At 42.2% G+C, this 24031-nt stretch overlaps 1 protein-coding gene across 2 annotated transcripts in view; it reads right to left on the reverse strand.

Annotated features, from left to right (window-relative positions):
• Positions 1 to 1368: 1368 nt before the first annotated feature.
• The window catches only part of LOC115193755 (lethal(3)malignant brain tumor-like protein 3), a 37959-nt gene continuing 15296 nt past the window's right edge, over positions 1369 to 24031 (reverse strand). For both annotated transcript variants that reach the window (XM_029752724.1, XM_029752716.1), the window contains exons 16-22: positions 23323 to 23425; positions 21598 to 21753; positions 21145 to 21270; positions 17278 to 17366; positions 11986 to 12143; positions 11821 to 11883; positions 1369 to 2763 (exon numbers count right to left, since the gene is read on the reverse strand). In XM_029752724.1, coding sequence (XP_029608584.1) covers positions 2620 to 2763; positions 11821 to 11883; positions 11986 to 12143; positions 17278 to 17366; positions 21145 to 21270; positions 21598 to 21753; positions 23323 to 23425 — 839 coding nt within the window. In that variant the 3' untranslated portion in view covers positions 1369 to 2619. The remainder of the gene's footprint in view (positions 2764 to 11820; positions 11884 to 11985; positions 12144 to 17277; positions 17367 to 21144; positions 21271 to 21597; positions 21754 to 23322; positions 23426 to 24031) is intronic.

The raw sequence follows: 24031 nt of genomic DNA on the forward strand, positions 1-24031 counted from the left end.
CGGAATATGAACTTTTAAAAGTGAGATTTTCACTGGAAAGTTACTTTAATAACACCAATTGAACTATCCATTGTAATGAATCAGGATTCATTGTTAGTGATAAAATTATCAGTCACAACAATTTTCCACTAAAGTTCATTTTCTAATTAAAAACAATGCCTAAAAGATGGTGGCTCTCTGCCACCCTACTCCAACTCAAAATTGAAAGGAGCAATCATGAGGTTACATTGTCATTAGAAACACATAACAATCATAGGAAATTTTGCTTGGGAGCAGAAATAAAAAATAATAGCATAATTGCATTTCACATCTGATCCTCTCTACCAAATGTCAGTCAGGGCCAAGCGTAATAAATTTACATTTGCATTCATTATCAGCCAAGTTCATGGACTGTTTTGTGTCTGAGGGCACATGTAGATTTATTCAAGCAGTGTAATAACAAATCTGGAACATAGCCCTCGTCTATCTGCAATCTGCACTAGCTACAGTATGTTTGTTTATTCATGTGCATACGCATTCATAATCTCATAAGTCTGTAGGCTTGTTAGCTAAAATAAGTTGCTCCTTCGTTGGAGAGAAAAATAGCACCAAACGTCATGATAAATATTCATAACAAGGCAAAAATAGATGCATGTACCAGCTCCAGCTTGACATTTCCAGAAGATACCAACAACTGTCATGCTCTGAAATATTCCCCCTAAAGCTAGTCATCTGTAAGTAACCAACCTAATCTAGAGTCCTCCATGGGAAAAGGTTATTCAATAACAGAGTATGTACTGAACACTTTCCTTAGCACCAAACATTGAATTAAGTTCAAATCATATAGATAAATCAGGAATCTGTGGTAATGCCTATTGCTAAATTCTGTTGAAAATCTTTATGCTTTGCAGTAAATAATACATTTCCCATCTGAAATCTTGTGCGAGACAAAACACATCAAAGACAATGATCCCTTGACAAACATTCCAGCTTAGATTCTTAGTTGGAGGCGATTTAGAAGAATGGAGCGCCAACACAATGATCAAAGATCAGTTGTCAGATGATTTGTACATGGAATAAGAAATAATAGAACATAAAAGATTGTGTTGAACCATGCGAAAGGGTTCACTGCATGAAAAGAGAACAAGTGAATTATGTTTCCCTTCTTAGGGTAATAAATATGACATTGTGACAATAGAAAAATATAGCACTTTGTGACAGGATGTGAAAATTCTTTGAGATTAGTGAGATTAATAAAACATGCTTAATATTCTGGTACTGAACACTTCAACAAAGCCAAAGTGGCTTTAGTGTACCCTGGAAGGAGAACTTGAGACAGAGGTAACACCTGGGACAAAAGTAGACTTAACAGTAACACAAGAGGCAGCCTTAGTGTACTTCTCATTGTATTTATTTGTGAATCAATACAGGTGGAATTAAAGGCTTCATCATTATATTAGCTTCAGAAATGGCAAGCTCTTTTCCATTTACATTATTTGCATAATTCTGCACACAGCAGTCTCACCCACCGGTATGAGATTTAAATAAATAAATAACGGCAAAACATAAACCGGCATTTTGTTCTCTTTAGGCTTCGGCAAAGCAAAATTGAAATAGCACATTACAGTCAACGTTATTTAAAGAGCACTAAGTATGCTATTTGAGATTATCAGCAATGTACCTATTCAATTATATTTAACAATTGCTTTAAATTGCAGTACATAAATAAACAATAGTGAACAATTGTCCACATGAAGAAATACCCATGTCCATATAGATAGCCTTTTATTTTTTATTTGATTCAATCAACCAAACCCGTTCCTGGGTTTAGTACATTAAAGTACTGTAAACAGACACTTGTCACTGCTTCAGAGGGGCCTGACAGTACTGATGAGGTGACTGTACAGTACACAGGACAAAGAAACTAGACCAAGATGACCCACGTTGGTCTTTATACAGGTACTGTATATTGCTATCCATAAAACATAAGAGTTGGGGACATTTACCATGGGGAAATTAAATGCAGGGCCTGGTGCATTGAATTATTACAGTAGGGTGCCCCTGTTGGTTTGGTGAGAGAATAAAAATCCCTTTCTCCTCTCGTTGAAATATACAGCCTTCTCTCCGCAGCACCACCAACCCATCAGACAGACAGAAGTGACAAGGATCAAAAATCATGATTACTTCCTCATGAATGTATTCATTTCTCTGACCTGTATGACGTCGGCATTCCAGAGAGACTGGAACAGCTAAAGCCAATAATCTTCTATAATACCAGAGACCCTGTGCAGATGGCACTTTCTACATGATGAAAAGTTGCTGATTGTGATGCGCTAAAGGAAATCTGAAGGATGATAAAACTAATAGTCCTCTGCATTTCCCGTTTCCATTTTAAGTAGGTCGAACAGCCTCGTGGCACCACGCCAACACTAATATAAAAAAAATGAAAATGACATTTTTTCAATGAGTCAATCCTATTGGAGTTTCGCAGTATGCAGTATGGTTGTCTTAAAAAAAATAACTTGTGCAATTCAGTTCGCATGAGATACATCCGCTGGGAAGGACGGTTCTTTGTGCTTCACATCTTTGTCTGTTAGACCTCCTCCTAAGGGGGGAAAAAATAGTAGCCTCCCACCTTCGTTAGAGCTCATTACATGCCGATTCCTCCGCCGTCTTGAACATCAAGATGGAGTTGTAGATCTTAATGGCTGGACCCAGCTTGATGCTCATGATCCTCACCAAGTCAACCTGGGTCAACAGCAAGAAGGCTTCGCCATCTATTTGCTGGACAAGAACATGGGAGGGAGGGAAGAGTTAGAGAAGTCTCACACTTTAAAATGGGCACCATCAAAGCACTTTCCTAAGGAATATGTTTCACATTCAACCTCCAATAGCACGCAGTTAAGACATAGCGGTGCTCAAAGAATTCACTTCAAAGCAAGGTTTTTTAAGGATTCTCCACCATGAGGGTTATGCAAATGTTCATGCCTCATTAGAGGGGGTGTTATTTAGAGGTTGAGTCATATTCTACCTTTAACAACCTGTCGTAAAATCACCCGCTGTTACCGTTGACAGAATGGCACAACATGAACATAAATTCATGAGAACCATGAGAAGAATTTCCTGTGTTTAATGACTTGGATAATCTGTAGAGAATACCCAAATAGGCCTAATTGATTGGGCGAATCAAAGTACACTTTCTTTCCTTAAACCACAGGCCTCTGGGACAATTAAGTTATAGAATTTTTTTGTGAACAATTGTTTTTATTGCGTCACAAAGGCAATACAATCAATAATAGTTTTAGAGATTATCTGAAGATTAATACAATACACCAATTTATAGAAAAGATGACCAAAGACTACCTATCCCCAATCCAAGTCTTTGTTTCTGGAGCTGAAAATACTCAGGTTTGATGGGAGAATGAAATGATGGGGGACGTATGAGAGTGAATCAGGCGTCCACCAGCAGACTGTATGACAGCTGTTTCTAGTGACAGCTGCTCTGTTTGCAGTCCCCAGTCAGTCAATCAGTCAGTCAGTCAGGGACTAGTACTGCATGTCTTATGTATAACCGCTTCCACCACTCAATTTAGCTCCAGAGAAATATGTCTTGAGTTGCCTTTATTAGCCATTGGAACAGCTGGGTAATCCTTTAGTCGTTAACAGTTCTATAAAGTGACTCCATTCATGAATGTCAATCAAGCTGCTAGCATATTCATTCTTTTCCCCATTGACCCACTGCCTCAAGTAGAGAAGTTCATGGACACAGCAATATGCCAACATTTATCTCTAAGGACTGTTAGTTGAACTACTGAACTCATACAACCCTTACACCCTTACTACACTGCATTCATAACAGTTGTCATTTAAAAGTTACATCCATTGGTGAGTTTTGCAGAGGCACTTAAAAATTCTTAGGCAGACTCAGATGAGACCACACCATTATGAAGGATAATGTGAAGGTAATGCATCCGATGAAACCAAAATGGGATCTTTATAATCCCACAACAGACAGATTAATGGAAAGTCCTTTTCCCAGAAGCCAGTGTGCGTGTCAGTGGAGGCTCCTCGAGGGAGGAAGGGGAGGACCATCCTCCTCAGTGAATTTCAGAAAAATGTAATCGTGAAACATTAAAAAAGTCATCATTTTTAAAACGATACTAAATACATTTATGTTACCAAATAATTGATTAAAACACACTGTAGCCTACAGTAGCCTCAACAGCACTCTGTAGAGTAGCACCATGGTGTAGTCGGAGGACAGCTAGTTTCCATCCTCCTCCTCTGGGTACATTCAATACAAAACCTAGGAGGCTCATGGTTCTCACCCCCTTCCATAAGCCTTATTTGCATGGGCCTAGTATTTTATATAGAACGTCAGTTATGTAATTATTATACCAGCATGTCCGTTTTTCCAGTGGATGATTCGGATGGGATTAGTTTTACCAAACTGCCCCTGCTATATCTTTTTTCCCTCATTCACAATTGACCGTTATTACGGAAGCCTGGAGGCTCTTCTAGGCATGAAGATATTTCAAATGTCTAGGGATAGCTTTAAATTGGCCTAATGGCCTTCAGTTCGGAGAAAGTCTAAATAATAGTAACGACTACCCCGCGGCTTCCCTGTTTCATCTACTGCTGTTCACTGGACCCTATGATCACTTGGCTACATAGCTGATGCCTGCTGGACTGTTCATTAATCACGGTACTCCATTTTGTTAATTTTTTTTGTTTACCTGTCGGTCCCAGCCTCGAACTCAGGCCCTGTGTGTAGTTAACCGACCCTCTCTGCCCATTCATCGCCATTTTACCTGTTGTTGTTGTCTTAGCTGATTAGCTGTTTGTTGTCTTACCCGTTGTTGTCTTAGCTAGCTCTCCCAATCAACACCTGTGATTGCTTTATGCCTTGCTTTATGTCTCTCTCAAATGTCAATATGCCTTGTATATTGTTGTTTAGGATAGTTATCATTGTTTTAGTGTACTGCGGAGACCCTAGTCCCACTCAACATGCCTCAGATACCTCCTTTGTCCCACCTCCCATACATGCGGTGACCTCACCCAGCATTACTAGCGCGTCCAGAGATGCAACCTCTCTTATCATCATTCAGTGCCTGGGTTTACCACCACTGTACCCGCTCCCCACCATACCACTGTCTGTACATTATTCCCTGAATCTATCCTACCACGCCCAGAAATCTGCTCCTTTTATTCTCTGTCCCCAACGCACTAGACAACCAGTTTTGATAGCCTTTAGCCATACCCTCATCCTACTCCTCCTCTGTTCCTCGGGTGATGTGGAGGTTAACCCAGGCCCTACGTGTATCCAGGCACTCTCATTTGTTTACTTCTGTAACAGAAAAAGACTTGGTTTCATGCATGTTAACATCAGAAGCCTTCTCCCTAAGTTTGTTTTACTCACTGCTTTAGCACACTCCGCCAACCCTGATGTCCTTGTCGTGTCTGAATCCTGGTTTAGGAAGGCCACCAAAAATTCAGAGATTTCCATACCCAACTACAACATTTTCCGTCAAGATACAACTGCCAAAGGGGGAGGAGTTTCAATCTACTCCAGAGATAGCCTGCAAAGTTCTGTCATACTTTCCAGGTCTATGCCCAAACAGTTTGAGCTTCTAATTTTAAAAATGAATCTCTCCAGAAATAAGTCTCTCACTGTTGCCACCTGTTATAGACCCCCCCCCCCCCCCAGCTCCCAGCCGTGCCCTGGACACCATATGTGAATTGATTGCCCCCCATCTATCTTCAGAGTTCGTTCTGTTAGGTGACCTAAACTGGGATATGCTTAACACCCCGGCAGTCCAACAATCTCAGCTAGATGCCCTCAATATCACACAAATTATCAAGGAACCCACCAGGTACAACCCTAAATCCGTAAACATGGGCACTCTCATAGATATTATCCTGACCAACCTCCAAATACACCTCTGTTTTCAATCAGGATCTCAGCCATCACTGCCTCATTGCCTGCATCCGCTATGGGTCCGTGGTCAAAAGACCACTCCTCATCACTGTCAAATGCTCCCTAAAACACTTCTGCGAGCAGGCCTTTCTAATCGACCTGGCCCGGGTATCCTGGAAGGATATTGACCTCATCCCGTCAGTCGAGGATGCCTGGTCGTTCTTTAAAAGTAATTTCCTCACCATCTTAAATAAGCATGCCTCTTTCAAAAAATGTAGAACTAAGAACAGATATAGCCCTTGGTTCACTCCAGACATGACTGCCCTCGACCAGCACAAAAACTTCCTGTGGAGGACTGCACTAGCATCGAATAGTCCCCGCGATATGCAACTTTTCAGGGAAGTCAGAAACCAATACACGCAGTCAGTCAGGAAAGCAAAGACTAGCTTTTTCAAACAGAAATTTGCATCCTGTAGCTCTAACTCTAAAAAGATTTGGGACACTGTAAAGTCCATGGAGAATAAGAGCACCTCCTCCCAGCTGCCCACTGCACTGAGGCTAGGTAGCACTGTCACCACCAATAAATCCACGATAATTGAGAATTTCAATAAGCATTTCTCTACGGCTGGCCATGCCTTCCTCCTGGCTACCTCAACCCCAGCCAACAGCTCCGCGCCCCCCGCAGCTACTTGCCCAAGCCTCCCAGGTTCTCCTTCACCCAAATCCAGATAGCAGATGTTCTGAAAGAGCTGCAAAACCTGGACCCATCAAATCAGCTGGGCTAGACAATCTGGACCCTCTCTTTCTAAAATGATCCGCCGCCATTGTTGCAACCCCTATTACCAGTCTGTTCAACCTCCCTTTCGAATCGTCCGAGATCCCTAAAGATTGGAAAGCTGCCACGGTCATCCCCCTCTTCAAAGGGGGTGACACTCTAGACCCAAACTGTTATAGGACTATATGCATCCTGTGCTGCCTTTCTAAAGTCTTCAAAAGCCAAGTTAATAAACAGATCACTGACAATTTTGAATCCCACCGTACCTTCTCCACTGTGCAATCCAGTTTCCGAGCTGGTCACGAGTGCACCTCAGCCACGCTCAAGGTACTAAACAATATCATAACCACCATCGATAAAAGACAGTACTGTGCAGCCGTCTTCATCGACCTGGCCAAGGCTTTCGACTCTGTCAATCACCGTATTCTTATCGGCAGACTCAACAGCCTTGGTTTCTCAAATTACTGCCTTGCCTGGTTCACCAACTACTTCTCAGAGTTCAGTGTGTCAAATCGGAGGGCCTGTTGTCCGGACCTCTGGCAGTCTCGATGGGGTTCAATTCCCGGCAGACTCTTTTCTCTGTATATATCAACGATGTCGCTCTTGCTGCGGGTGATTCCCTGATCCACCTCTACGCAGACATCACCATTCTGTATACATCTTGCCCTTCTTTAGACACTGTGTTAACTAACCTCCAAACTAGCTTCAGTGCCATACAACACTCCTTCCGTGGCCTCCAACTGCTCTTAACCTGTTGGGGCTAGGGGGCAGTATTGAGAATTTTGAAAAAAATATGTGCCCATTTTTAACTGCCTCCTACACCAACTCAGAAGCTAGGATATGCATATTATTAACACATTTGGATAGAAAACACTCTGAATTTTCTAAAACTGTTTGAATGGTGTCAGTAAGTATAACAGAACTCATATGGCAGTCAAAACCCTGAGACAATTTCTAACAGGAAGTGGGTATCTGATGTGTTGAAATACTTTTAAGCCTATGCCATTGAAACACACAGGGACTTATTAATCATTGAGCACTTCCTACGCCATCCACTAGATGTCACCAGTCTTTACAAAGTGGTTTGAGTCTTCTACTGTGAAAACTGACCGAACAAGAGACTTGGAACGTTGGTCATAAGCGGATGGCCGATACTACTCTGGCGCGCGAGTGCATGTTTGGGTACTCTCGTTCCAATACGTTTTAAAAGAGAATGCAATCGTCCGCCTTGAATATTATTGAAGTTCTGATTGAAAAAGGCCCTAATGATTTATGCTATATAACGTTTGACATGTTTGAACGAACGTAAATATTTTTTTCCCCCTCTTTGGTGAAGACAAGTCCGGCGGGCGTCGTTCATGTTTTTGAGTAGCCTACAGGATGCGCTAACAACACGGAGCTTTTTGGACATAAATTATGAGCTTTTTCGAAAAAAAACTACATTTGTTATGGACCTGGGATCCCTGGAAGTGCCTTCTGATGAAGATAATCAAAGGTAAGGGAATATTTATATAGTATTTCTGATTTTAGATTTCTCCAACATGGCGCCTAGTCTGTATCGCCAAGCCTATTTTTCTGAGCGCAGTACTCAGATTATTGCAAAGTGTGATTTCCCAGTAAAGTTATTTTTAAATCTGGCAATGCGGTTGCGTTCACGAGATGTTAATCTATAATTCTTTGAATGACAATATAATATTTTACCAATGTTTTCGAATAGTAATTATTTAATTTGTTGTGCTAATTGACTGGCGGTATTGGAGGGAAAATATTTCCTCAACATCAACGCCATAGTAAAACACTGTTTTTGGATATAAATATGAACTTGATAGAAAAAAAATGCATGTATTGTCTAACATAATGTCCTAGGAGTGTCATCTGATGAAGATTGTCAAAGGTTAGTGCATAATTTTAGCTGGTTTTCTGCTTTTGGTGACGCCTGTCTTTGCATTGACAAAACATTACACACAGCTATTTTCAATGTACTGTCCTAACATAATCTAACTTTATGCTTTCGCCGTAAAGCCTTTTTAAAATTGGACAACGTGGTTAGATTAAGGAGATGTTTATCTTTCAAAGGGTGTAAGATATTTGTATGTTTGAGAAATTTGAATTATGACATTTAATTGTTTTCAAATTTGGCGCGCTTGATATTTCACCTGCTGTTGATAGGGTGTACCAGGGGTGGGACGCTTGCATTAGTGTGGTCGGGCACTGATGTTGGGCGATTAGGCCTGGCTCATAATCGGCGTTCCAATTCATCCCTAAGGTGCTTGATGGGGTTGAGGTCAGGGCTCTGTGCAGGCCAGTCAAGTTCTTCCAAACCCATCTCAACAAGCAATTTCTGTATGGACCTTGCTTTGTGCGCGGGAGCATTGTCATGCTGAAACAGGGAAGGGCCTTCCCCAAACAGTTGCCACAAAGTTGGAAGCACAGAATCTTCTAGAATGTCATTGTGTGCTGTAGCGTTAAGATTTCCCTTCACTGGAACTCACACTGCCCTATCCCATCTGGACAAGAGGAATACCTGTAAGAATGCTGTTCATTGACTATAGCTAAGCCTTCAACACCATAGTACCCTCCAAGCTCATCATTAAGCTTGGGGCCCTGGGTCTGAACCCTGTCCTGTGTAACTGGGTGCTGGTCTTCCTGACTGGCCGCTCCCAGGTGTTAAAGGTAGGAAACAACACCTCCACTTTGCTGATCCTCAACACAGGGGCCCCACAATGGTGCATGCTCAGCCCCCTCCTGTACTCCCTGTTCACCCATGACTGCGTGGCCACGCACGCCTCCAACTAAATCAAATCAAATTTGACACATGCACCGAAATCAACAGGTGTAGACCTTACCATGAAATGCTTACTTACAAGCCCTTAACCAACAATACAGTTCAAGAAATAGAGTTAAGAAAATATTTACTAAATAAACTAAAGTAAAAAATAAAAAGTACAAAATAAAATAACAATACCGAGGCTATATCCAGGGGTTACCGGTACCAAGTCAAGGTAATTTGTACATGCAGATAGGGGTAAAATGACATGATTAAATAATAAACAGCCAGTAGCAGCAGTGTCAATGTAAATAGTCCGGGTGGCCATTTGATACATTTTTATGCAGTCTTATGGCTTCGGGGTAGAAGCTGGTAAGGAGCCTTTTGGACCTAGACTAGGCGCTCTGGTACCACTTGCCGTGTGGCAGCAGAGAGAACAATCTATGACTTGGGTGACTGGAGTCTGTAACAATTTTTTGGGCCTTCCTCTGACGCCACCTAGTATATACAGTGAGCACCATCATTTGTTGGACAGTGACCATTTCTTTGTTATTTTGGTTCTGTACTCTAGCACTTCTAGTTTGAAAGGATACAATGACAATGAGGGAGAAGTGCAGACTGTCAGCTTTAATTTGAGGGTATTTTCATACATATCGGATGAACCGTTTAGAAATTATAGAAGCTTTTGTACATAGTCCCCCCATTTTCGGGCATCAAAAAACATTGGACAGTTTAACATAATGTAGAATAAAGTAATCATTGTTAATATTTGGTCGCATATCCTTTGCATGCAATGATTGCTTGAAGTCTGCGATGCATCGACATCACCAGACGCTCGGTATCTTCCCTGGTGATGCTCTGCCAGGCCTGTACTGCAGCCATCTTCAGTTCCTGCTTGTTTCGGGGTTCTTATTGCCTTCGGTCTCCTCTTCAGCATGTAAAATGCATGTTCAATTGGATTCAGATCCGGTGATTGACTCGGCCAGTCAAGGATTTTTCCACTTTTTGGCCATTAAAAACCCCTTCGTTGCTCTAGCAGTATGTTTAGGGTCATTGTCTTGTTGCATGATAAATGCCGTCCAATGAGTTTGGAGGCATTTGGTTTTATCTGAGCAGATAAAATATTTCTGTAGACTTCAGATTTCATTGTTCTACTTCTGTCTGCAGTCACATCATCGATGAAGAAAAGTGAGCCTGTTCTACTGGCAGCCATACAGGCCCCAAGCCACAACACCCCCTCCACCATGTTTCACCATGTTTCATGAATGAGGTGGTATGCTTTGGATCATGGGCATGTCTTTTTTGTCTCCACACTTTCCTCTTTCCATCACTCTGGTGCATGTTAATCTTTGTCTCATCTGTCTACAATACTTTTTTCCAGAACTCTTGGGGCTCTTTTAGGTGCTTTTTAGCAAACTGTAATCTCGCCTTTCTGTTCTTTAGGCTTATTGGTGGTTTGCATCTTGTAGTGTACCCTCTGGAGTCCTGCTGGTGGAGTCTTCTACGTACAGTAGACTTTTGACACATCTACACCTGCATCCAGGAGAGTGTTTTTGATCTGTTGGAACATATTCTAGTCTGTGCTAGCAAAACAGTCCTGTAGCGTAGCATCCGCATCATCTGACCCAATCCATATTGAGCGAGTCACTGGTACTTCCTGCTTCAGCTTTTGCTTGTAAGCAGGAATCAGGAGGATAGAATTATGGTCAGATTTGCCAAATGGAGGGCGAGGGAGAGCGTTGTATGTGTTTCTGTGTGTGGAGTAAAGGTGGTCTAGAGGTTTTCCCTCTGGTTGCACATGTGACATGCTGGTAGAAATTAGGTAAAACGGATTTAAGTTTGCCTGCATTAAAGTCCTCGGCCACTAGGAATGCCGCTTCTGGATCAGAATTTTCTTGTTTGCTTATGGCCTTATACAGGTTGTTGAGTTCGATCTTAGTGCCAATAAACGGAAGCAAACGGAATAAAATGGGTATCTGAATTTGTCCAATAGAAACTCTTGTTTCCAACTGTTTGACTAATGATTACACCCTAGATCAGCTAGATGCAGGCAAGACTGAGCAAGGCGGTACTGAATGTGTCAATGACTGTCACCTTGATTACTCAAATTTCTCGCAACCTGTGCACTTACGTTGTAAACTTTCATTTAAAGGGTAGGTTGTAACAACCTCATGATGGGAATAGGGAACATTTGAGTATCATGTAGTAGCCTAAACCTATTGATGTTACATTGAGTCATCCAATTTGCTGCAATAGAAATAAGGCCATGCTCATGAAAAAAATAAGATAAATCCCCCGTCATCTTAAATGGCAATGACCTACACTGGTATGCGTGTGAGTGTGTGTCAGTGGTTAGCTGCATGTTCTGTACTGAAACTGTACCTCGTCTCTGAAAGTGTGCACGTGTTCCCTACAGCCTGGAAGACCTTGGATGAACTCAATCACCTGTAACACATTGGACATCATGCTTAGTACAGTTATCCAAATGAACAGCACAGTCACTGCACAGTAAGCAACATTGTAGCGACAATGTAAATCATCAATTACCTCCTCCACTGTCCATGAAGCCACTTTGCTTGAAGTGATGCCAGCCACAGTGGGAAGTAGCTTGCTGTGCTGGTCCCAACAGAAAGGAGAGCTGCTAGGGGATGGCGAGGTACATGGCATGAACACTGACTGGTGAAGGGCTTGCTGTAGTGTCAGCTCTACTTTAGGGAAGGGAAGGAAATAAACAAACACAAATCCTCAAATGAATTCACTTAAATTTAGAAAAGCAAGGAATATGTTGCTGTGATTACCTGAAGATGAACAGCTTGATACTAAAAGGATCTGATGGAAGTCTTTGGAAAGGTTAGAAGAAACCGAATGCAGATGCTTGCTGCTCACTCCTAACCATATTGGGAAGCTGCGGGAATCAGTCTAATTAGATAGTGAGTTAATGCTGACTGTTTCTTTATCCAGGCATAAACCCAGCTTTGAGCATCTTCCAACGTTTATCTCCTAAAATTGACAATTCAAGTAAAGCGGAAAATTGTGATGTTTTGAGAGTAATTCTAAGGTCCTTATGGAACACAAAGATAAATATTGCCTGGGGAGGAACAAATCTAGAGAAATTCACATTAAGATCCCTTCATTGGTTAATTGCACACAAGGTCCAACTGAAATTTGACTTCCGCTTTTAACCCAACCCTTCCGAAAGAAACACATACATACACATTTAAAAACTTTTTTTTATGTAGGAACTAATCAACTGTAGCAAGAGAGGGAAGTAATTACAGTCTGGACCAATTAGAGAGATAGCAAGGGTCACAGTCACAGACTCATGGGTCATAATTCTTTAGGACAAATTTAATGAGGTGACAGTTGTGACACAGCAACTTCATGTAACTTTGCTTTGCTTGACGGAGAAACTAACATCAAAACAGTTGTTCGCTTATTAACAAACACACAGAGGACAACAATATTCACGTTTCAGGGAAATGAGTGAGTATTTCTGGAAGAGTCTTCACTCGCCATTCTACTGAGTAAATACCTGAGAGGCAATGGGTGTTACTCCTGCATATGCATGTTAGATGTGCATGTTAGATGTACCTGTACATTCTTAAAACATAAAACTGTACATACAGTTGAAGTCGGAAGTTTACAAACACCTTAGTCAAATACATTTAAACTCAGTTTTTCACAATTCCTGACATTTAATCCTAGTTAAAATTCCCTGTTTTAGGTCAGTTAGGATCACCACTTTAAGAATGTGAAATGTCAGTATAATAGTAGAGAGAAGGATTTATTCCAGCTTTTATTTCTTTCATCACATTCCCAGTGGATCAGAAGTTTACATACACTCAGTTAGTATTTGGTAGCATTGCCTTAAATTGTTTAACTTGGGTCAAACGTTTCGGGTAGCCTTCCACAAGCTTCCCACAATAAGTTGCGTGAATTTTGACCCATTCCTCCTGACAGAGCTGGTTCAACTGAGTCAGGTTTGTAGGCCTCCTTGCTCACACAAGCTTTTTCAGTTCTGTCCACACATTTTCTATAGGATTGAGGTCAGGGCTTTGTGATGGCCTCTCCAATACCTTGACTTTGTTGTTATTAAGCCCTTTTGCCACAACTTTGGAAGGATGCTTGGGGTCATTGTCCATTTGGAGGACCCATTTGCAACCAAGATTTAACTTCCTGACTGATGTCTTGAGATGATGCTTCAATATATCCACATAAGTTTCCTCTCTCATGATGCCATCTATTTTGTGAAGTGCACCAGTCCCTCCTGCAGCAAAGCACCCCCACAACATGATGCTGCCACCCCAGTGGTTGGGATGGTGTTCTTCGGCTTGCAAGCCTCCCCCTTTTTCCTCCAATCATAACAATGGTCATTATGGCCAAACAGTTCTATTTTTGTTTCATCAGACCAGAGGACATTTCTCCAAAAAGTACGATCTTTGTCATCATGTGCAGTTGCAAACCGTAGTCTGGCTTTTTTATGGCGGTTTTGGAGCAGTGGCTTCTTCCTTGCTTAGCAGCCTTTCAGGTTATGTCGATATAGGACTCGTTTTACTGTGGATATAGATACTTTTGTACCTGTTTCCTCCAGCATCTTCACAAGGTCCTTTGCTGTTGTTCTGGGATTGATTTGCCCTTTTTCGCACCAAAGTACGTTCATCTCTGGGAGACAGAACACATGTCCTTCCTGAGCGGTATGACGGCTGCGTGGTCCTTTGCTGTTTATTCTTGCGTTCTATTGTTTGTACAGATGAACGTGGTACCTTCAGGCATTTGGAAATTGCTCCCAAGGATGAACCAGACTTGTGGTGGTCTACAATTTGTTTTCTGAGGTCTTGGCTGATTTCTTTTGATTTTGATTTTCCCAAGATGTCAAGCAAAGAGGCACTGAGTTTGAAGGTAGGCCTTGAAATACACCTCCAATTGACTCAAATGATGTCAATTAGCCTATCAGAAACTTCTAAAGCCATGTCATCATTTTCTGGAATTTTCCAAGCTGTTTAAAGGCACAGTCAACTTAGTGTATGTAAACTTCTGACCCACTGGAATTGTGATACAGTGAATTACAAGTGAAATAATCTGTCTGCAAACAATTGTTGGAAAAATTACTTGTGTCATGCTCATGCCAAAACTATAGTTTGTTAACAAGAAATTTGTGGAGTGGTTGAAAAACGAGTTTTAATGACTCCAACCTAAGAGTATGTAAACTTCCGACTTCAACTGTATATATATATAGTACCAGTCAAAGGTTTGGACACACCTACTCATTACAGGTATTTTCTTTATTTTTACTTTTTTCAGCAACCATTACTTCCGTGTTCCAATGGCACGTTGTGTTAGCTAATCCAAGTTTATAATTTTAAAAGGCTAATTGATCATTAGAAAACCCTTTTGCAATTATGTTAGCACAGCTGAAAACTGTTGTCTGATTAAAGAAGCAATAAAACTGGCCTTCTTCTCGAGACTAGTTGAGTATCTGGAGCATCAGCATTTGTGGGTTCGATTACAGGCTCAAAATGGCCAGAAACAAAGAACATTCTTCTGAAACTCGTCAGTCTATTCTTGTTCTGAGAAATGAAGGCTATTCCATGCGAGAAATTGCCAAGAAACTGAAGATCTCGTACAACGCTGTGTACTACTCCCTTCAGAGAACAGCGCAAACTGTCTCTAACCAGAATAGAAAGAGGAGTGGGAGTCCCCGGTGCACAACTGAGCAAGAGGACAAGTACATTAGAGTGTCTAGTTTGAGAAACAGACGCCTCACAAGTCCTCAACTGGCAGCTTCATTAAATAGTACCCGCAAAACACCAGTCTCAACGTCAACAGTGAAGAAGCGACTCCGGGATGCTGGCCTTCTAGGCAGAGTTGCAAAGAAAAAGCCATACCTCAGACTGGCCAATAAAAAGAAAAGATTAATATGGGCAAAAGAACACAGACACTGGACAGAGGAACTCTGCCTTGAAGGCCAGCATCCCTCTTCACCTCTTCACTGTTGGCGTTGAGACTGATGTTTTGTGGGTACCATTTAATGAAGCTGCCAGTTGAGGACTTGTGAGGCGTCTGTTTGGGTAGGCATAAAACTACCTTCATACTTCATTTGTTTTGTGGCACTTGTGGCGGTCGTAGAGCAAAATGGAGAATGTCGTGTTCCTTGAGAGTCTCCCCTTTCCATAGAGTGGTCATAATAGTTTGTATGTCAAACGTTTGGATGCTACAGACATTTACGTGAGAAGACTGATTTTCGGGATGTCTCATGATTGGACAAACACCGCTCTAGCTCTGACACCTTTCATCGCAGATGGGGAAGTGCGGCACTGGCGGATGCAGTGGATTGTTATGTAATTTAGATTGACGCATCGACTCTAGAGGGTTAAACCCACATTCTAATCATAAACTCCTTTAAATCGGATCTAAAATCCCTCATGACCATATTATAATTCTACTGCGTCGATGAAGCAACTGCCTACTTCATTTTAGCGATTTATCTTACTTCACTCCAGTGCATTTTGCAAAGCTCCAGAACGTGATCAGTCTCACTCACCATCACATTTAGCTTTAACAATACTATGATCCATGTTAATATGAATGCATTTTTTTTTATTCTCAAAATCCTCACGTAAGGGCCAAAAACCAAAATCGTGCATTAAGTTTGACTACAATAAAATCTATTTTGTAAGTTGTTGATTTGTACATGCTTATCTGCTCCATGCGGCACCACTGAATATGCTCGGTATCAGAATGAAAAGAACAACTGAAGACATGAACAGAATAAGAAGAATTTGTTGCTGTATAGGATGCATAGGTCTAGGAATAATCACATGAAAAGGGACCCATATAAAGGGACACAGAGAGAGATGGAGCTTTGAAAACTCCTTACAGGTGATCAAAGCCAAAGTGCCTTTACTGTCCAAGGCAGATATACAGACTAATTAACCCAGCATCACCCTAAACGGAGCTAGAGGAGAGAGACAGAGTCATTCAATGTCACCCGGAAACATCTATTTCCTTATGTAATTAAGTATATCTTCCATGGCTGTACATGAAGTACATGCTGTTTACAGTTACTACACACAGAGCGGTGGCAGACCCCCGCAACTGTCAGAAAGGTCAGTGCTGTTTGATGTCTGTTTCAGGAAAACATCTTCTGTCTGCCTCTGTATTCAAAACATATTTCCCTCCAGGTTGCTGCTTGCTGCTGGTTCACTCTCATTACTGGCTGTTACCTTCTGTCCCTTCAGAGGTAGTGAGAACTCAAAAAGGACCAGAGCAGAGCCTTGGATGTTCTGACACTGGAACGTCACACAAAGAACCCTGAATCCACAGTACTGTAGGAGTAAGTCATCCCTACTGCTTTAAGGTTTTCCCTATTGTCTTTAGGTTAGGTTTAAACTACACTGCAAAGACAGTTTTGGTACTCAGTGCTGTTCGGTTTCATTCGGAGAGGATGAGAATATTGGAATTCTAATAAATGAACTAAAACCAAAAGGAGCTAGGCTCAAATGACAACAAACAAGAAATTCAAATCATTTCAACGCGTGCCAAAGACATGAACATCCACATAATAACACCGTGTGAAACTTTTGTTTTGAGAGCGTGCGCCTAGCTCTGGCAAGACGCAGAGTGCGGGGAGGAGACATCCCAAGAGGTGAACACATTCAGCATAGTAAAAGAGGGAGAGATGGACCGACATTACTGATTCATACTGTGAAGGAAGGCACTGGGTAATGAGTGGGAGGCGATAGATCAGACTGTACTTAGGGAGAGACACCGTGCAGTGACACTCTTAAAATATTTGAACGATAGGAAGAATAGAATGTTGTTCAGAGACAGTAACAGCACCTTTGGTTTCCATTATGCATGACACCTCCCTCTCCATCTCCTCCTCCACCGGCTCCTCGACCTTCCTCTGTTTGCATGGCCGCCCAACCCTGGGAGAGAGAAGGGAGTCAATAGACACACAGACAGAGCAGTACTCACACAATTTGGAACAAACTTCTCATGACATATCGAGTCACTACTTCATTGATTATCACTGTGCATTCCAAGATGTTCCAATACTAGCCGTCGCTACTCCTGGGATGAAAACGTCATTGCTTGTAATCACTTTTAAATCCTAAGAGCTGTTCCGTCATACTCAATCGACACACTGCTCTGGTTGAGTCTTGGTCATTCCTAAATAACAGGGTGATGACTTGAGTTTCTCTCTAAATTAAACTTAGCTAAGGCATTCTGTCGCCTCTCTTCTCCATGTGCGCAGAAATAGTTTTGTGCATTGGACCGAAAGAAGGTCCCAACTCCTGAATAAAATAAAGATAAAACTTAGCCCCAGTCCCTGGACAACCAATTAATCTATGCAAATAAGGTTTAACATTTTAAAGAACCTATACAAATCAAGCTGCCCACATATTCCATCAGTTATCTGAAATACCAACACATCTCTGAGGACATGCGTGTGGAGTAGAAATGTCCAGTAAAATGGGATTGAGTCCATATTAGAAATACCTGCTCGTAATGACATTTAGTTGTTTGAAAAACATTTTTTTTTAAAGAGAAACAGCATGATGTCATATATGACTCATTTAAATCCGATGAAAACAGTGCGTGATGGTTTCGGTAGTGGATGCCTAAGGAGGGACTTCTACTAGTACACCTTATATAAACACAATGAAAGAAAGGTAATTGTAGGGCAGGCATTAACCTCGTCTCCAGCCTCGAGAGAGAGAGCCGGCTGGTGGACAAGATTAGGCAGGCATGAGTCAGATGACAGTTTGACAAAGCTCAGAGAAGCTGCTGTAAGAGAGGCTTGGTAATTACAGCAATCTTCAATTACACTACTCTGACTGTGGCTCTCTCTGTGTGGTAATAAATGTGGTCCAGAAAAAAATAAAACATTGGAGAAAAAAAAAATCACCTTAATTGCGTGTCGGTCACTTGAAGGAGAATGTATACAAGGTTACTAAAAAGGGCAACACCGCACGCCAAATTCGGACAAAGGCCATCAGCATTCACAAAACATAAGACATTCACAATCTAGTCACAACCTGTCTGGTGAAAAGCACATCAGGTCAGGGTTGTGGCTTTGACCGTATTACCGCCACACCGGGTCCGGGAATGTGGCGGACACAATATGCATCAATTTAAAGAAATGTAGCCGTTCTAAGAGGACTTAAAGGACAACCAGTCCAATCCGAGTGATGGAAGCAGCAGAAAAGCCAGTACTTTATTAAACCAGGAGAAAGGGAGAAAGAGAAAGAGAGAGAGCGTGAGAGAGGCACAGTTGTTGGCTATTAGGGAGCGGAGGCCGTGCAGTGTGTGTGAATGTGGGAGTAATATACAGGAGGCTCGGAGTGCCAGAGCAGCAACGGAGGGAGAGACGACAACCACTTATCTCGCGCTAGACTAACTTCTTGCTAGTTACAGTTGAAATCGGAAGTTTACATACACTTAGGTTGGAGTCATTAAAACTCGTTTTTCAACCACTCCACACATTTCTTGTTAACAAACTATAGTTTTGGCAAGTCAGTTAGGACACCTACTTTGTGCATGACACAAGTAATTTTTCCAACAATTGTTTACAGACAGATTATTTCACTTATAATTCAATGTATCACCATTCCAGTGGGTCAGAAGTTTACATACACTAAGTTGACTGTGCCTTTAAACAGCTTGGAAAATTCCAGAAAATGATGTCATGGCTTTAGAAGTTTCTGATAGGCTAATTGACATCATTTGAGTCAATTGGAGGTGTATTTCAAGGCCTACCTTCAAACTCAGTGCCTCTTTGCTTGACATCTTGGGAAAATCAAAATCAAAAGAAATCAGCCAAGACCTCAGAAAAAAAATTGTAGACCTCCACAAGTCTGGTTCATCCTTGGGAGCAATTTCCAAATGCCTGAAGGCACCACGTTCATCTGTTCAAACAATAGTACGCAAGTATAAACACCATGGGACCACGTAGCCGTCATGCCGCTCAGGAAGGAGACGCTTTCTGTCTCCTAGAGATGAATGTACTTTTGTGCGAAAAGTGCAAATCAATCCCAAAACAACAGCAAAGGACCTTGTGAAGATGCTGGAGGAAACAGGTACAAAGGTATCTATATCCACAGTAAAACGAATCCTATTTTGACGTACCCTGAAAGGCCGCTCAGCAAGGAAGAAGCCACTGCTCCAAAACCGCCATAAAAAAACCAGACTACGGTTTGTAACTGCACATGGGGTTGCTTTGCTGAAGGAGGGACTGGTGCACTTCACAAAATAGATGGCATCATGAGAGAGGAAAATTATGTGGATACATTGAAGCAACATCTCAAGACATCAGTCAGGAAGTTAAAGCTTGGTCGCAAATGGGACTTCCAAATGGACAATAACCCCAAACATACTTCCAAAGTTGTGGCAAAATGGCTTAAGGACAACAAAGTCAAGGTATTGGAGTGGCCATCACAAAGCCCTGACCTCAATCTTATAGAAAATTTGTGGGCAGAACTGAAAAGGCGTGTGCGAGCAAGGAGGCCTACAAACCTGACTCAGTTACACCAGCTCTGTCAGGAGGAATGGGTCAAAATTCACCCAACTTATTGTGGGAAGGTTGTGGAAGGCTACCCTAAACATTTGACCCAAGTTAAACAATTTAAAGGCAATGCTACCAAATACTAACTGAGTATATGTAAACTTCTGACCCACTGGGAATGTGATGAAAGAAATAAAAGCTGAACTAAATCCTTCTCTATACTATTATTCTGACATTTCACATTCTTAAAATAAAGTGGTGATCCTAACTGACCTAAAACAGGGCATTTTTACTAAGATTAAATGTCAGGAATTGTGAAAAACTGAGTTTAAATGTACTTGGCTAAGGTGTATGTAAACTTCCGACTTCAACTGTATTTATCGTCTCATAGTACCTGTCTTGATTGCGTCAAACTGAGAGAAGCTGGCTAATTAGGCTAATTGAGGCTAGCCATAACGTTACTGCGCTTCTTTCCATCCTACAGTTAGCTTCACATAACAACAACTCCATTCAGATTTTAGCCTAAATAGCAGCCTACCTGTTGGCTTTTGGTTGTTGTAGCCTTTCTTTCTCATTTCACTTTTAATTCTGTCATTTTAATTCCATCTTTCATTGATTAGATATCCCCTGACTTGCTTGCCATATAAGCAGAGCAGCAATGCAATTGTCTCTCTCGCTCTCCTCTGCGGAGAGTGCAAGGATCAGAGCACACGCCTTCTTTAGCGACTTTTTCCAAATCATCAATATAGAGTCGCATCATCCAGCCCATATGTTTTGATTTCTGAGACATTCCCAGGTTTATAGGCCTATCATAACTAAATAAATAATGGGTCTTATTGTGATGGCATCGTCTATACGAAATGGATTTTATTCGACTTTTTAAAATGTAGATGTTCCAAAGGCGTGCATCAGCAGCTTGTATGAGTGGAAGCCCAGAGATGCTAAAACGTGTTTATGTTCATTAACAAGTCAATTACCGTGAGACCGCCAGTCATTTGCATGAAAATTACCGGCTGACAAAATGCAGTGACTGCCACAGCCCTACATCAGGTCCTCACAATCCTATCAGAGTCTAACACTGGACCAGCCGGCAGTAACGACACAGTCACACACCACTCAACCATCAGATTGAATGCAGGTTCTGTCAGCCATTCCCGGAGAGTGCAGGGCTTTTCACGTGTATTGTAAGGGCCACTCACCTCCTTTTTGGCTCTGTGCCGGCGGGTTTCTTGATTGGCCGTTCCATAGCACTTGCCACCCCGATGCCAGCCTTCTCGCCCCTGCCAGGCTTGTCCAGGTGATTTGGGTTGGCGCTTAAGTGCTTGCTAAGAAATTGGCAGAGAGAGGAATGTTTTTTAAGTCCAATAATAAGAGAGCCATGTTTGGCGCAGAACGGTTCCGCATGTGAGTCACTTCAGACAGAAATAGATGAGAGCTGTTCGCACTTTTTTGGGGTGTTAAAATGCTCGAAGGAATTTGGAAATGAAGTTAAAGTGCAAAATTCGAAGCTACACGATGATAGTCTCAGCCAAACTCTACATTCTAATACGCCTACACTGGAATCATATATTTATCCCCCCCTACAATATCTCAGACTGTCTTGAGAATATAATGTAGTTAAAGCAGTGTTTTGGTTACTGATTGGTCCTTACTCTGCAGTGAGAGCTGGAGCTGGGTTGATATCTGGGTTGGGTTCTGCCCGTCGGGGTCGCCCCAGTCCTCCTGACCCTGGCATCTCACCACTCAGACGGTCTGGCAGCACTGAGTCCTTGTTGATGTTGATGTCAGAGTATGGGCATCCCACCGCACTGCAAATCAGAACATGTACATTATTACAAATGACTGATTTTAGGAAAAAATACTTAGTGTAATAACTTCATAATAGGCCTTAATTACAACTTAATAAGGTGTTAATAACAAAACAATATATTCATTCACACATCAGTGATCTTGTGGACAGAATCAAAAGCTAATATAAGCAAAGCAGCAGAGCGATATGTATTTTTTTTTACGGCAGCTCGCTCACACTGAGTGTGTGTCACAAACGCTCTTTCCTGTCTAAATCGGGCAAACATTGATGTTGGCATAAAACAGTTTACACAGTTCCTAGTACTACTCAATAGTCACTACAGCCAACCTAAAGAGTTCTGAGTTTCTGGGGTTGAAGTGATTCATTCCAGGGTGATGAATCTCATTTTGGAAACATTGAACGTGCTCTAACTCAAGCTACAGACAGTAGCAGTCTGCAGACTACTTCATTCACAACGCCTTGTCATCGTCCACCTGTGTAATGTGCTATTTCTCATTACCTTAGGGGGAAACATACTTTACCTTAACTAAAAAGGAAATGGGATGGGTCTATATAAACAACATATTTGCAGTGAAATGGTTGAGTAAGCCTCGCTGTCACACCGCGGCCACTCTGACTGACGAGAGGAGATCGAAAGAGAGACCGCGTTTCACCCTTTCTCTCACTCTCCGCTAATCCCTCTCTCATTTTTCCTGGCCGCTGTCACACATTTCTTTGCATAATGAGGGCTCTTTCCTGTTATTTCTGTCCGTAACTAGCTGTCGCCCTACCGGTTTAATAATCCAGGTTTGCCAACAAACACTGATAAAGCACCTCTCATTCCATAGATACATTTTAATACACCACATTCTGTACTCAGACTCCAAGTTAATCAGCTTACATTACAGATACTGAACCAACGGACTGTGGCCCTATTAAAAAGTGTCTCTACCGCAGTGTGCACGACCTCCGGTCACTCTATAATAAAGCACCGCAACGTCGGGAGAAAGAAAGAGAGTCATTCTGCCTTTTCTGCAAATATGTTTCTGCTCACATTAGTAGATCTACAGCTGGAGGGGTACACGCTGTAAGAAAGCCCGGTGAGGCAGAGGTGGGAGTATGGAGAGTGGAGACGCGGTTTCTCAGGAGAAAAGGGTAAGAATTGTGATGAATACTGATGGGAGAGTGACACTGGCTGTGTGCTTCTAGCTCCACACAGCCAATTATACAGGCTCTATGCAGCCTCACCGCAGGGGCATTCAGGTACGTGTGGATCATCTATAATACCTACCTATATTGTTGACCTCCAGACCTACCACAGCTGCTGTAGGCTAACATTCACTTTCAGTAGGAATACATTGGGTGTCTCTTGCATTATGAGTCTCTATGCTACAGTAATACAGTAATAAACGTAACTGGTAACTGGTGGATCAATGAGCCCTGAAGCCCAGTTTGACCGGCAACAAGTGACCATTCACCGGCATGTAGCGATATGAAGCCTGTCGGGGTTATAAGTGGACATTTCTATTGGATGGTAGTTTTGATGGCCTGGCCAGCCAGACAGAGTGATTGCTGTGAGTGTGGGTACCTGTGGTGGCCAGAGTAGCGGGCTCCTTTGATGTGGCCCACACCTTTACACCCTGGGGTGGGGCATCCGCCCTGCTCAGATGACTCAAACAGCTCCTGTGGACCTGGGGACGAGGAGAGGAGAGGGGGGCGAGATATTACATCCAGATCTACCTAGTGATACTCTATTCACTACATGACCTCAGGCGATCCATCCTAAAATAATGTTCATAGAATCTAGCCGATTAATGTAATGCGAATGTGCGGTGTCCATATTAGGACAGCCTCAGTCACAAGGAGTTGGTGTCAACCTCCCAAGGAGCTGGTACTATTGACAGTCAGTACAGGAAGAGAGAAAGCAGATATGTCCCTGGATGTGTCCATATGACACGAGTGAGCTGCCATGCGGAGCAGTAGCTCTTTCTCCGAGAGCCCAGCTCTCTACTCTGAAACATGACGGCAGCATCAGCTGCACTCTAATCACAACTCCTCACTCCACGTTTCCATGGACACCACTACACAGGGAGAAATTACTAGTAAGTGGAAAGGGAGGCAGAGGGAAGTTCATTGTTCAGCTCCCAGCATCCTCAGGGTAAAATACGGGATATTGACCACAGAGAGAGCCAGGACTCATGAGCCATCAAAGAGTCATTTTGAATAATTTGCTTTTTTTCCCCCATCAACAAGGCTTCTTCACACCACTCCTTCAATATAATGACGGCAGATCAGAT

The sequence above is a fragment of the Salmo trutta genome, chromosome 1 (assembly GCF_901001165.1).
Source record: "Salmo trutta chromosome 1, fSalTru1.1, whole genome shotgun sequence".
NCBI classification, from domain to species: domain Eukaryota; kingdom Metazoa; phylum Chordata; class Actinopteri; order Salmoniformes; family Salmonidae; genus Salmo; species Salmo trutta.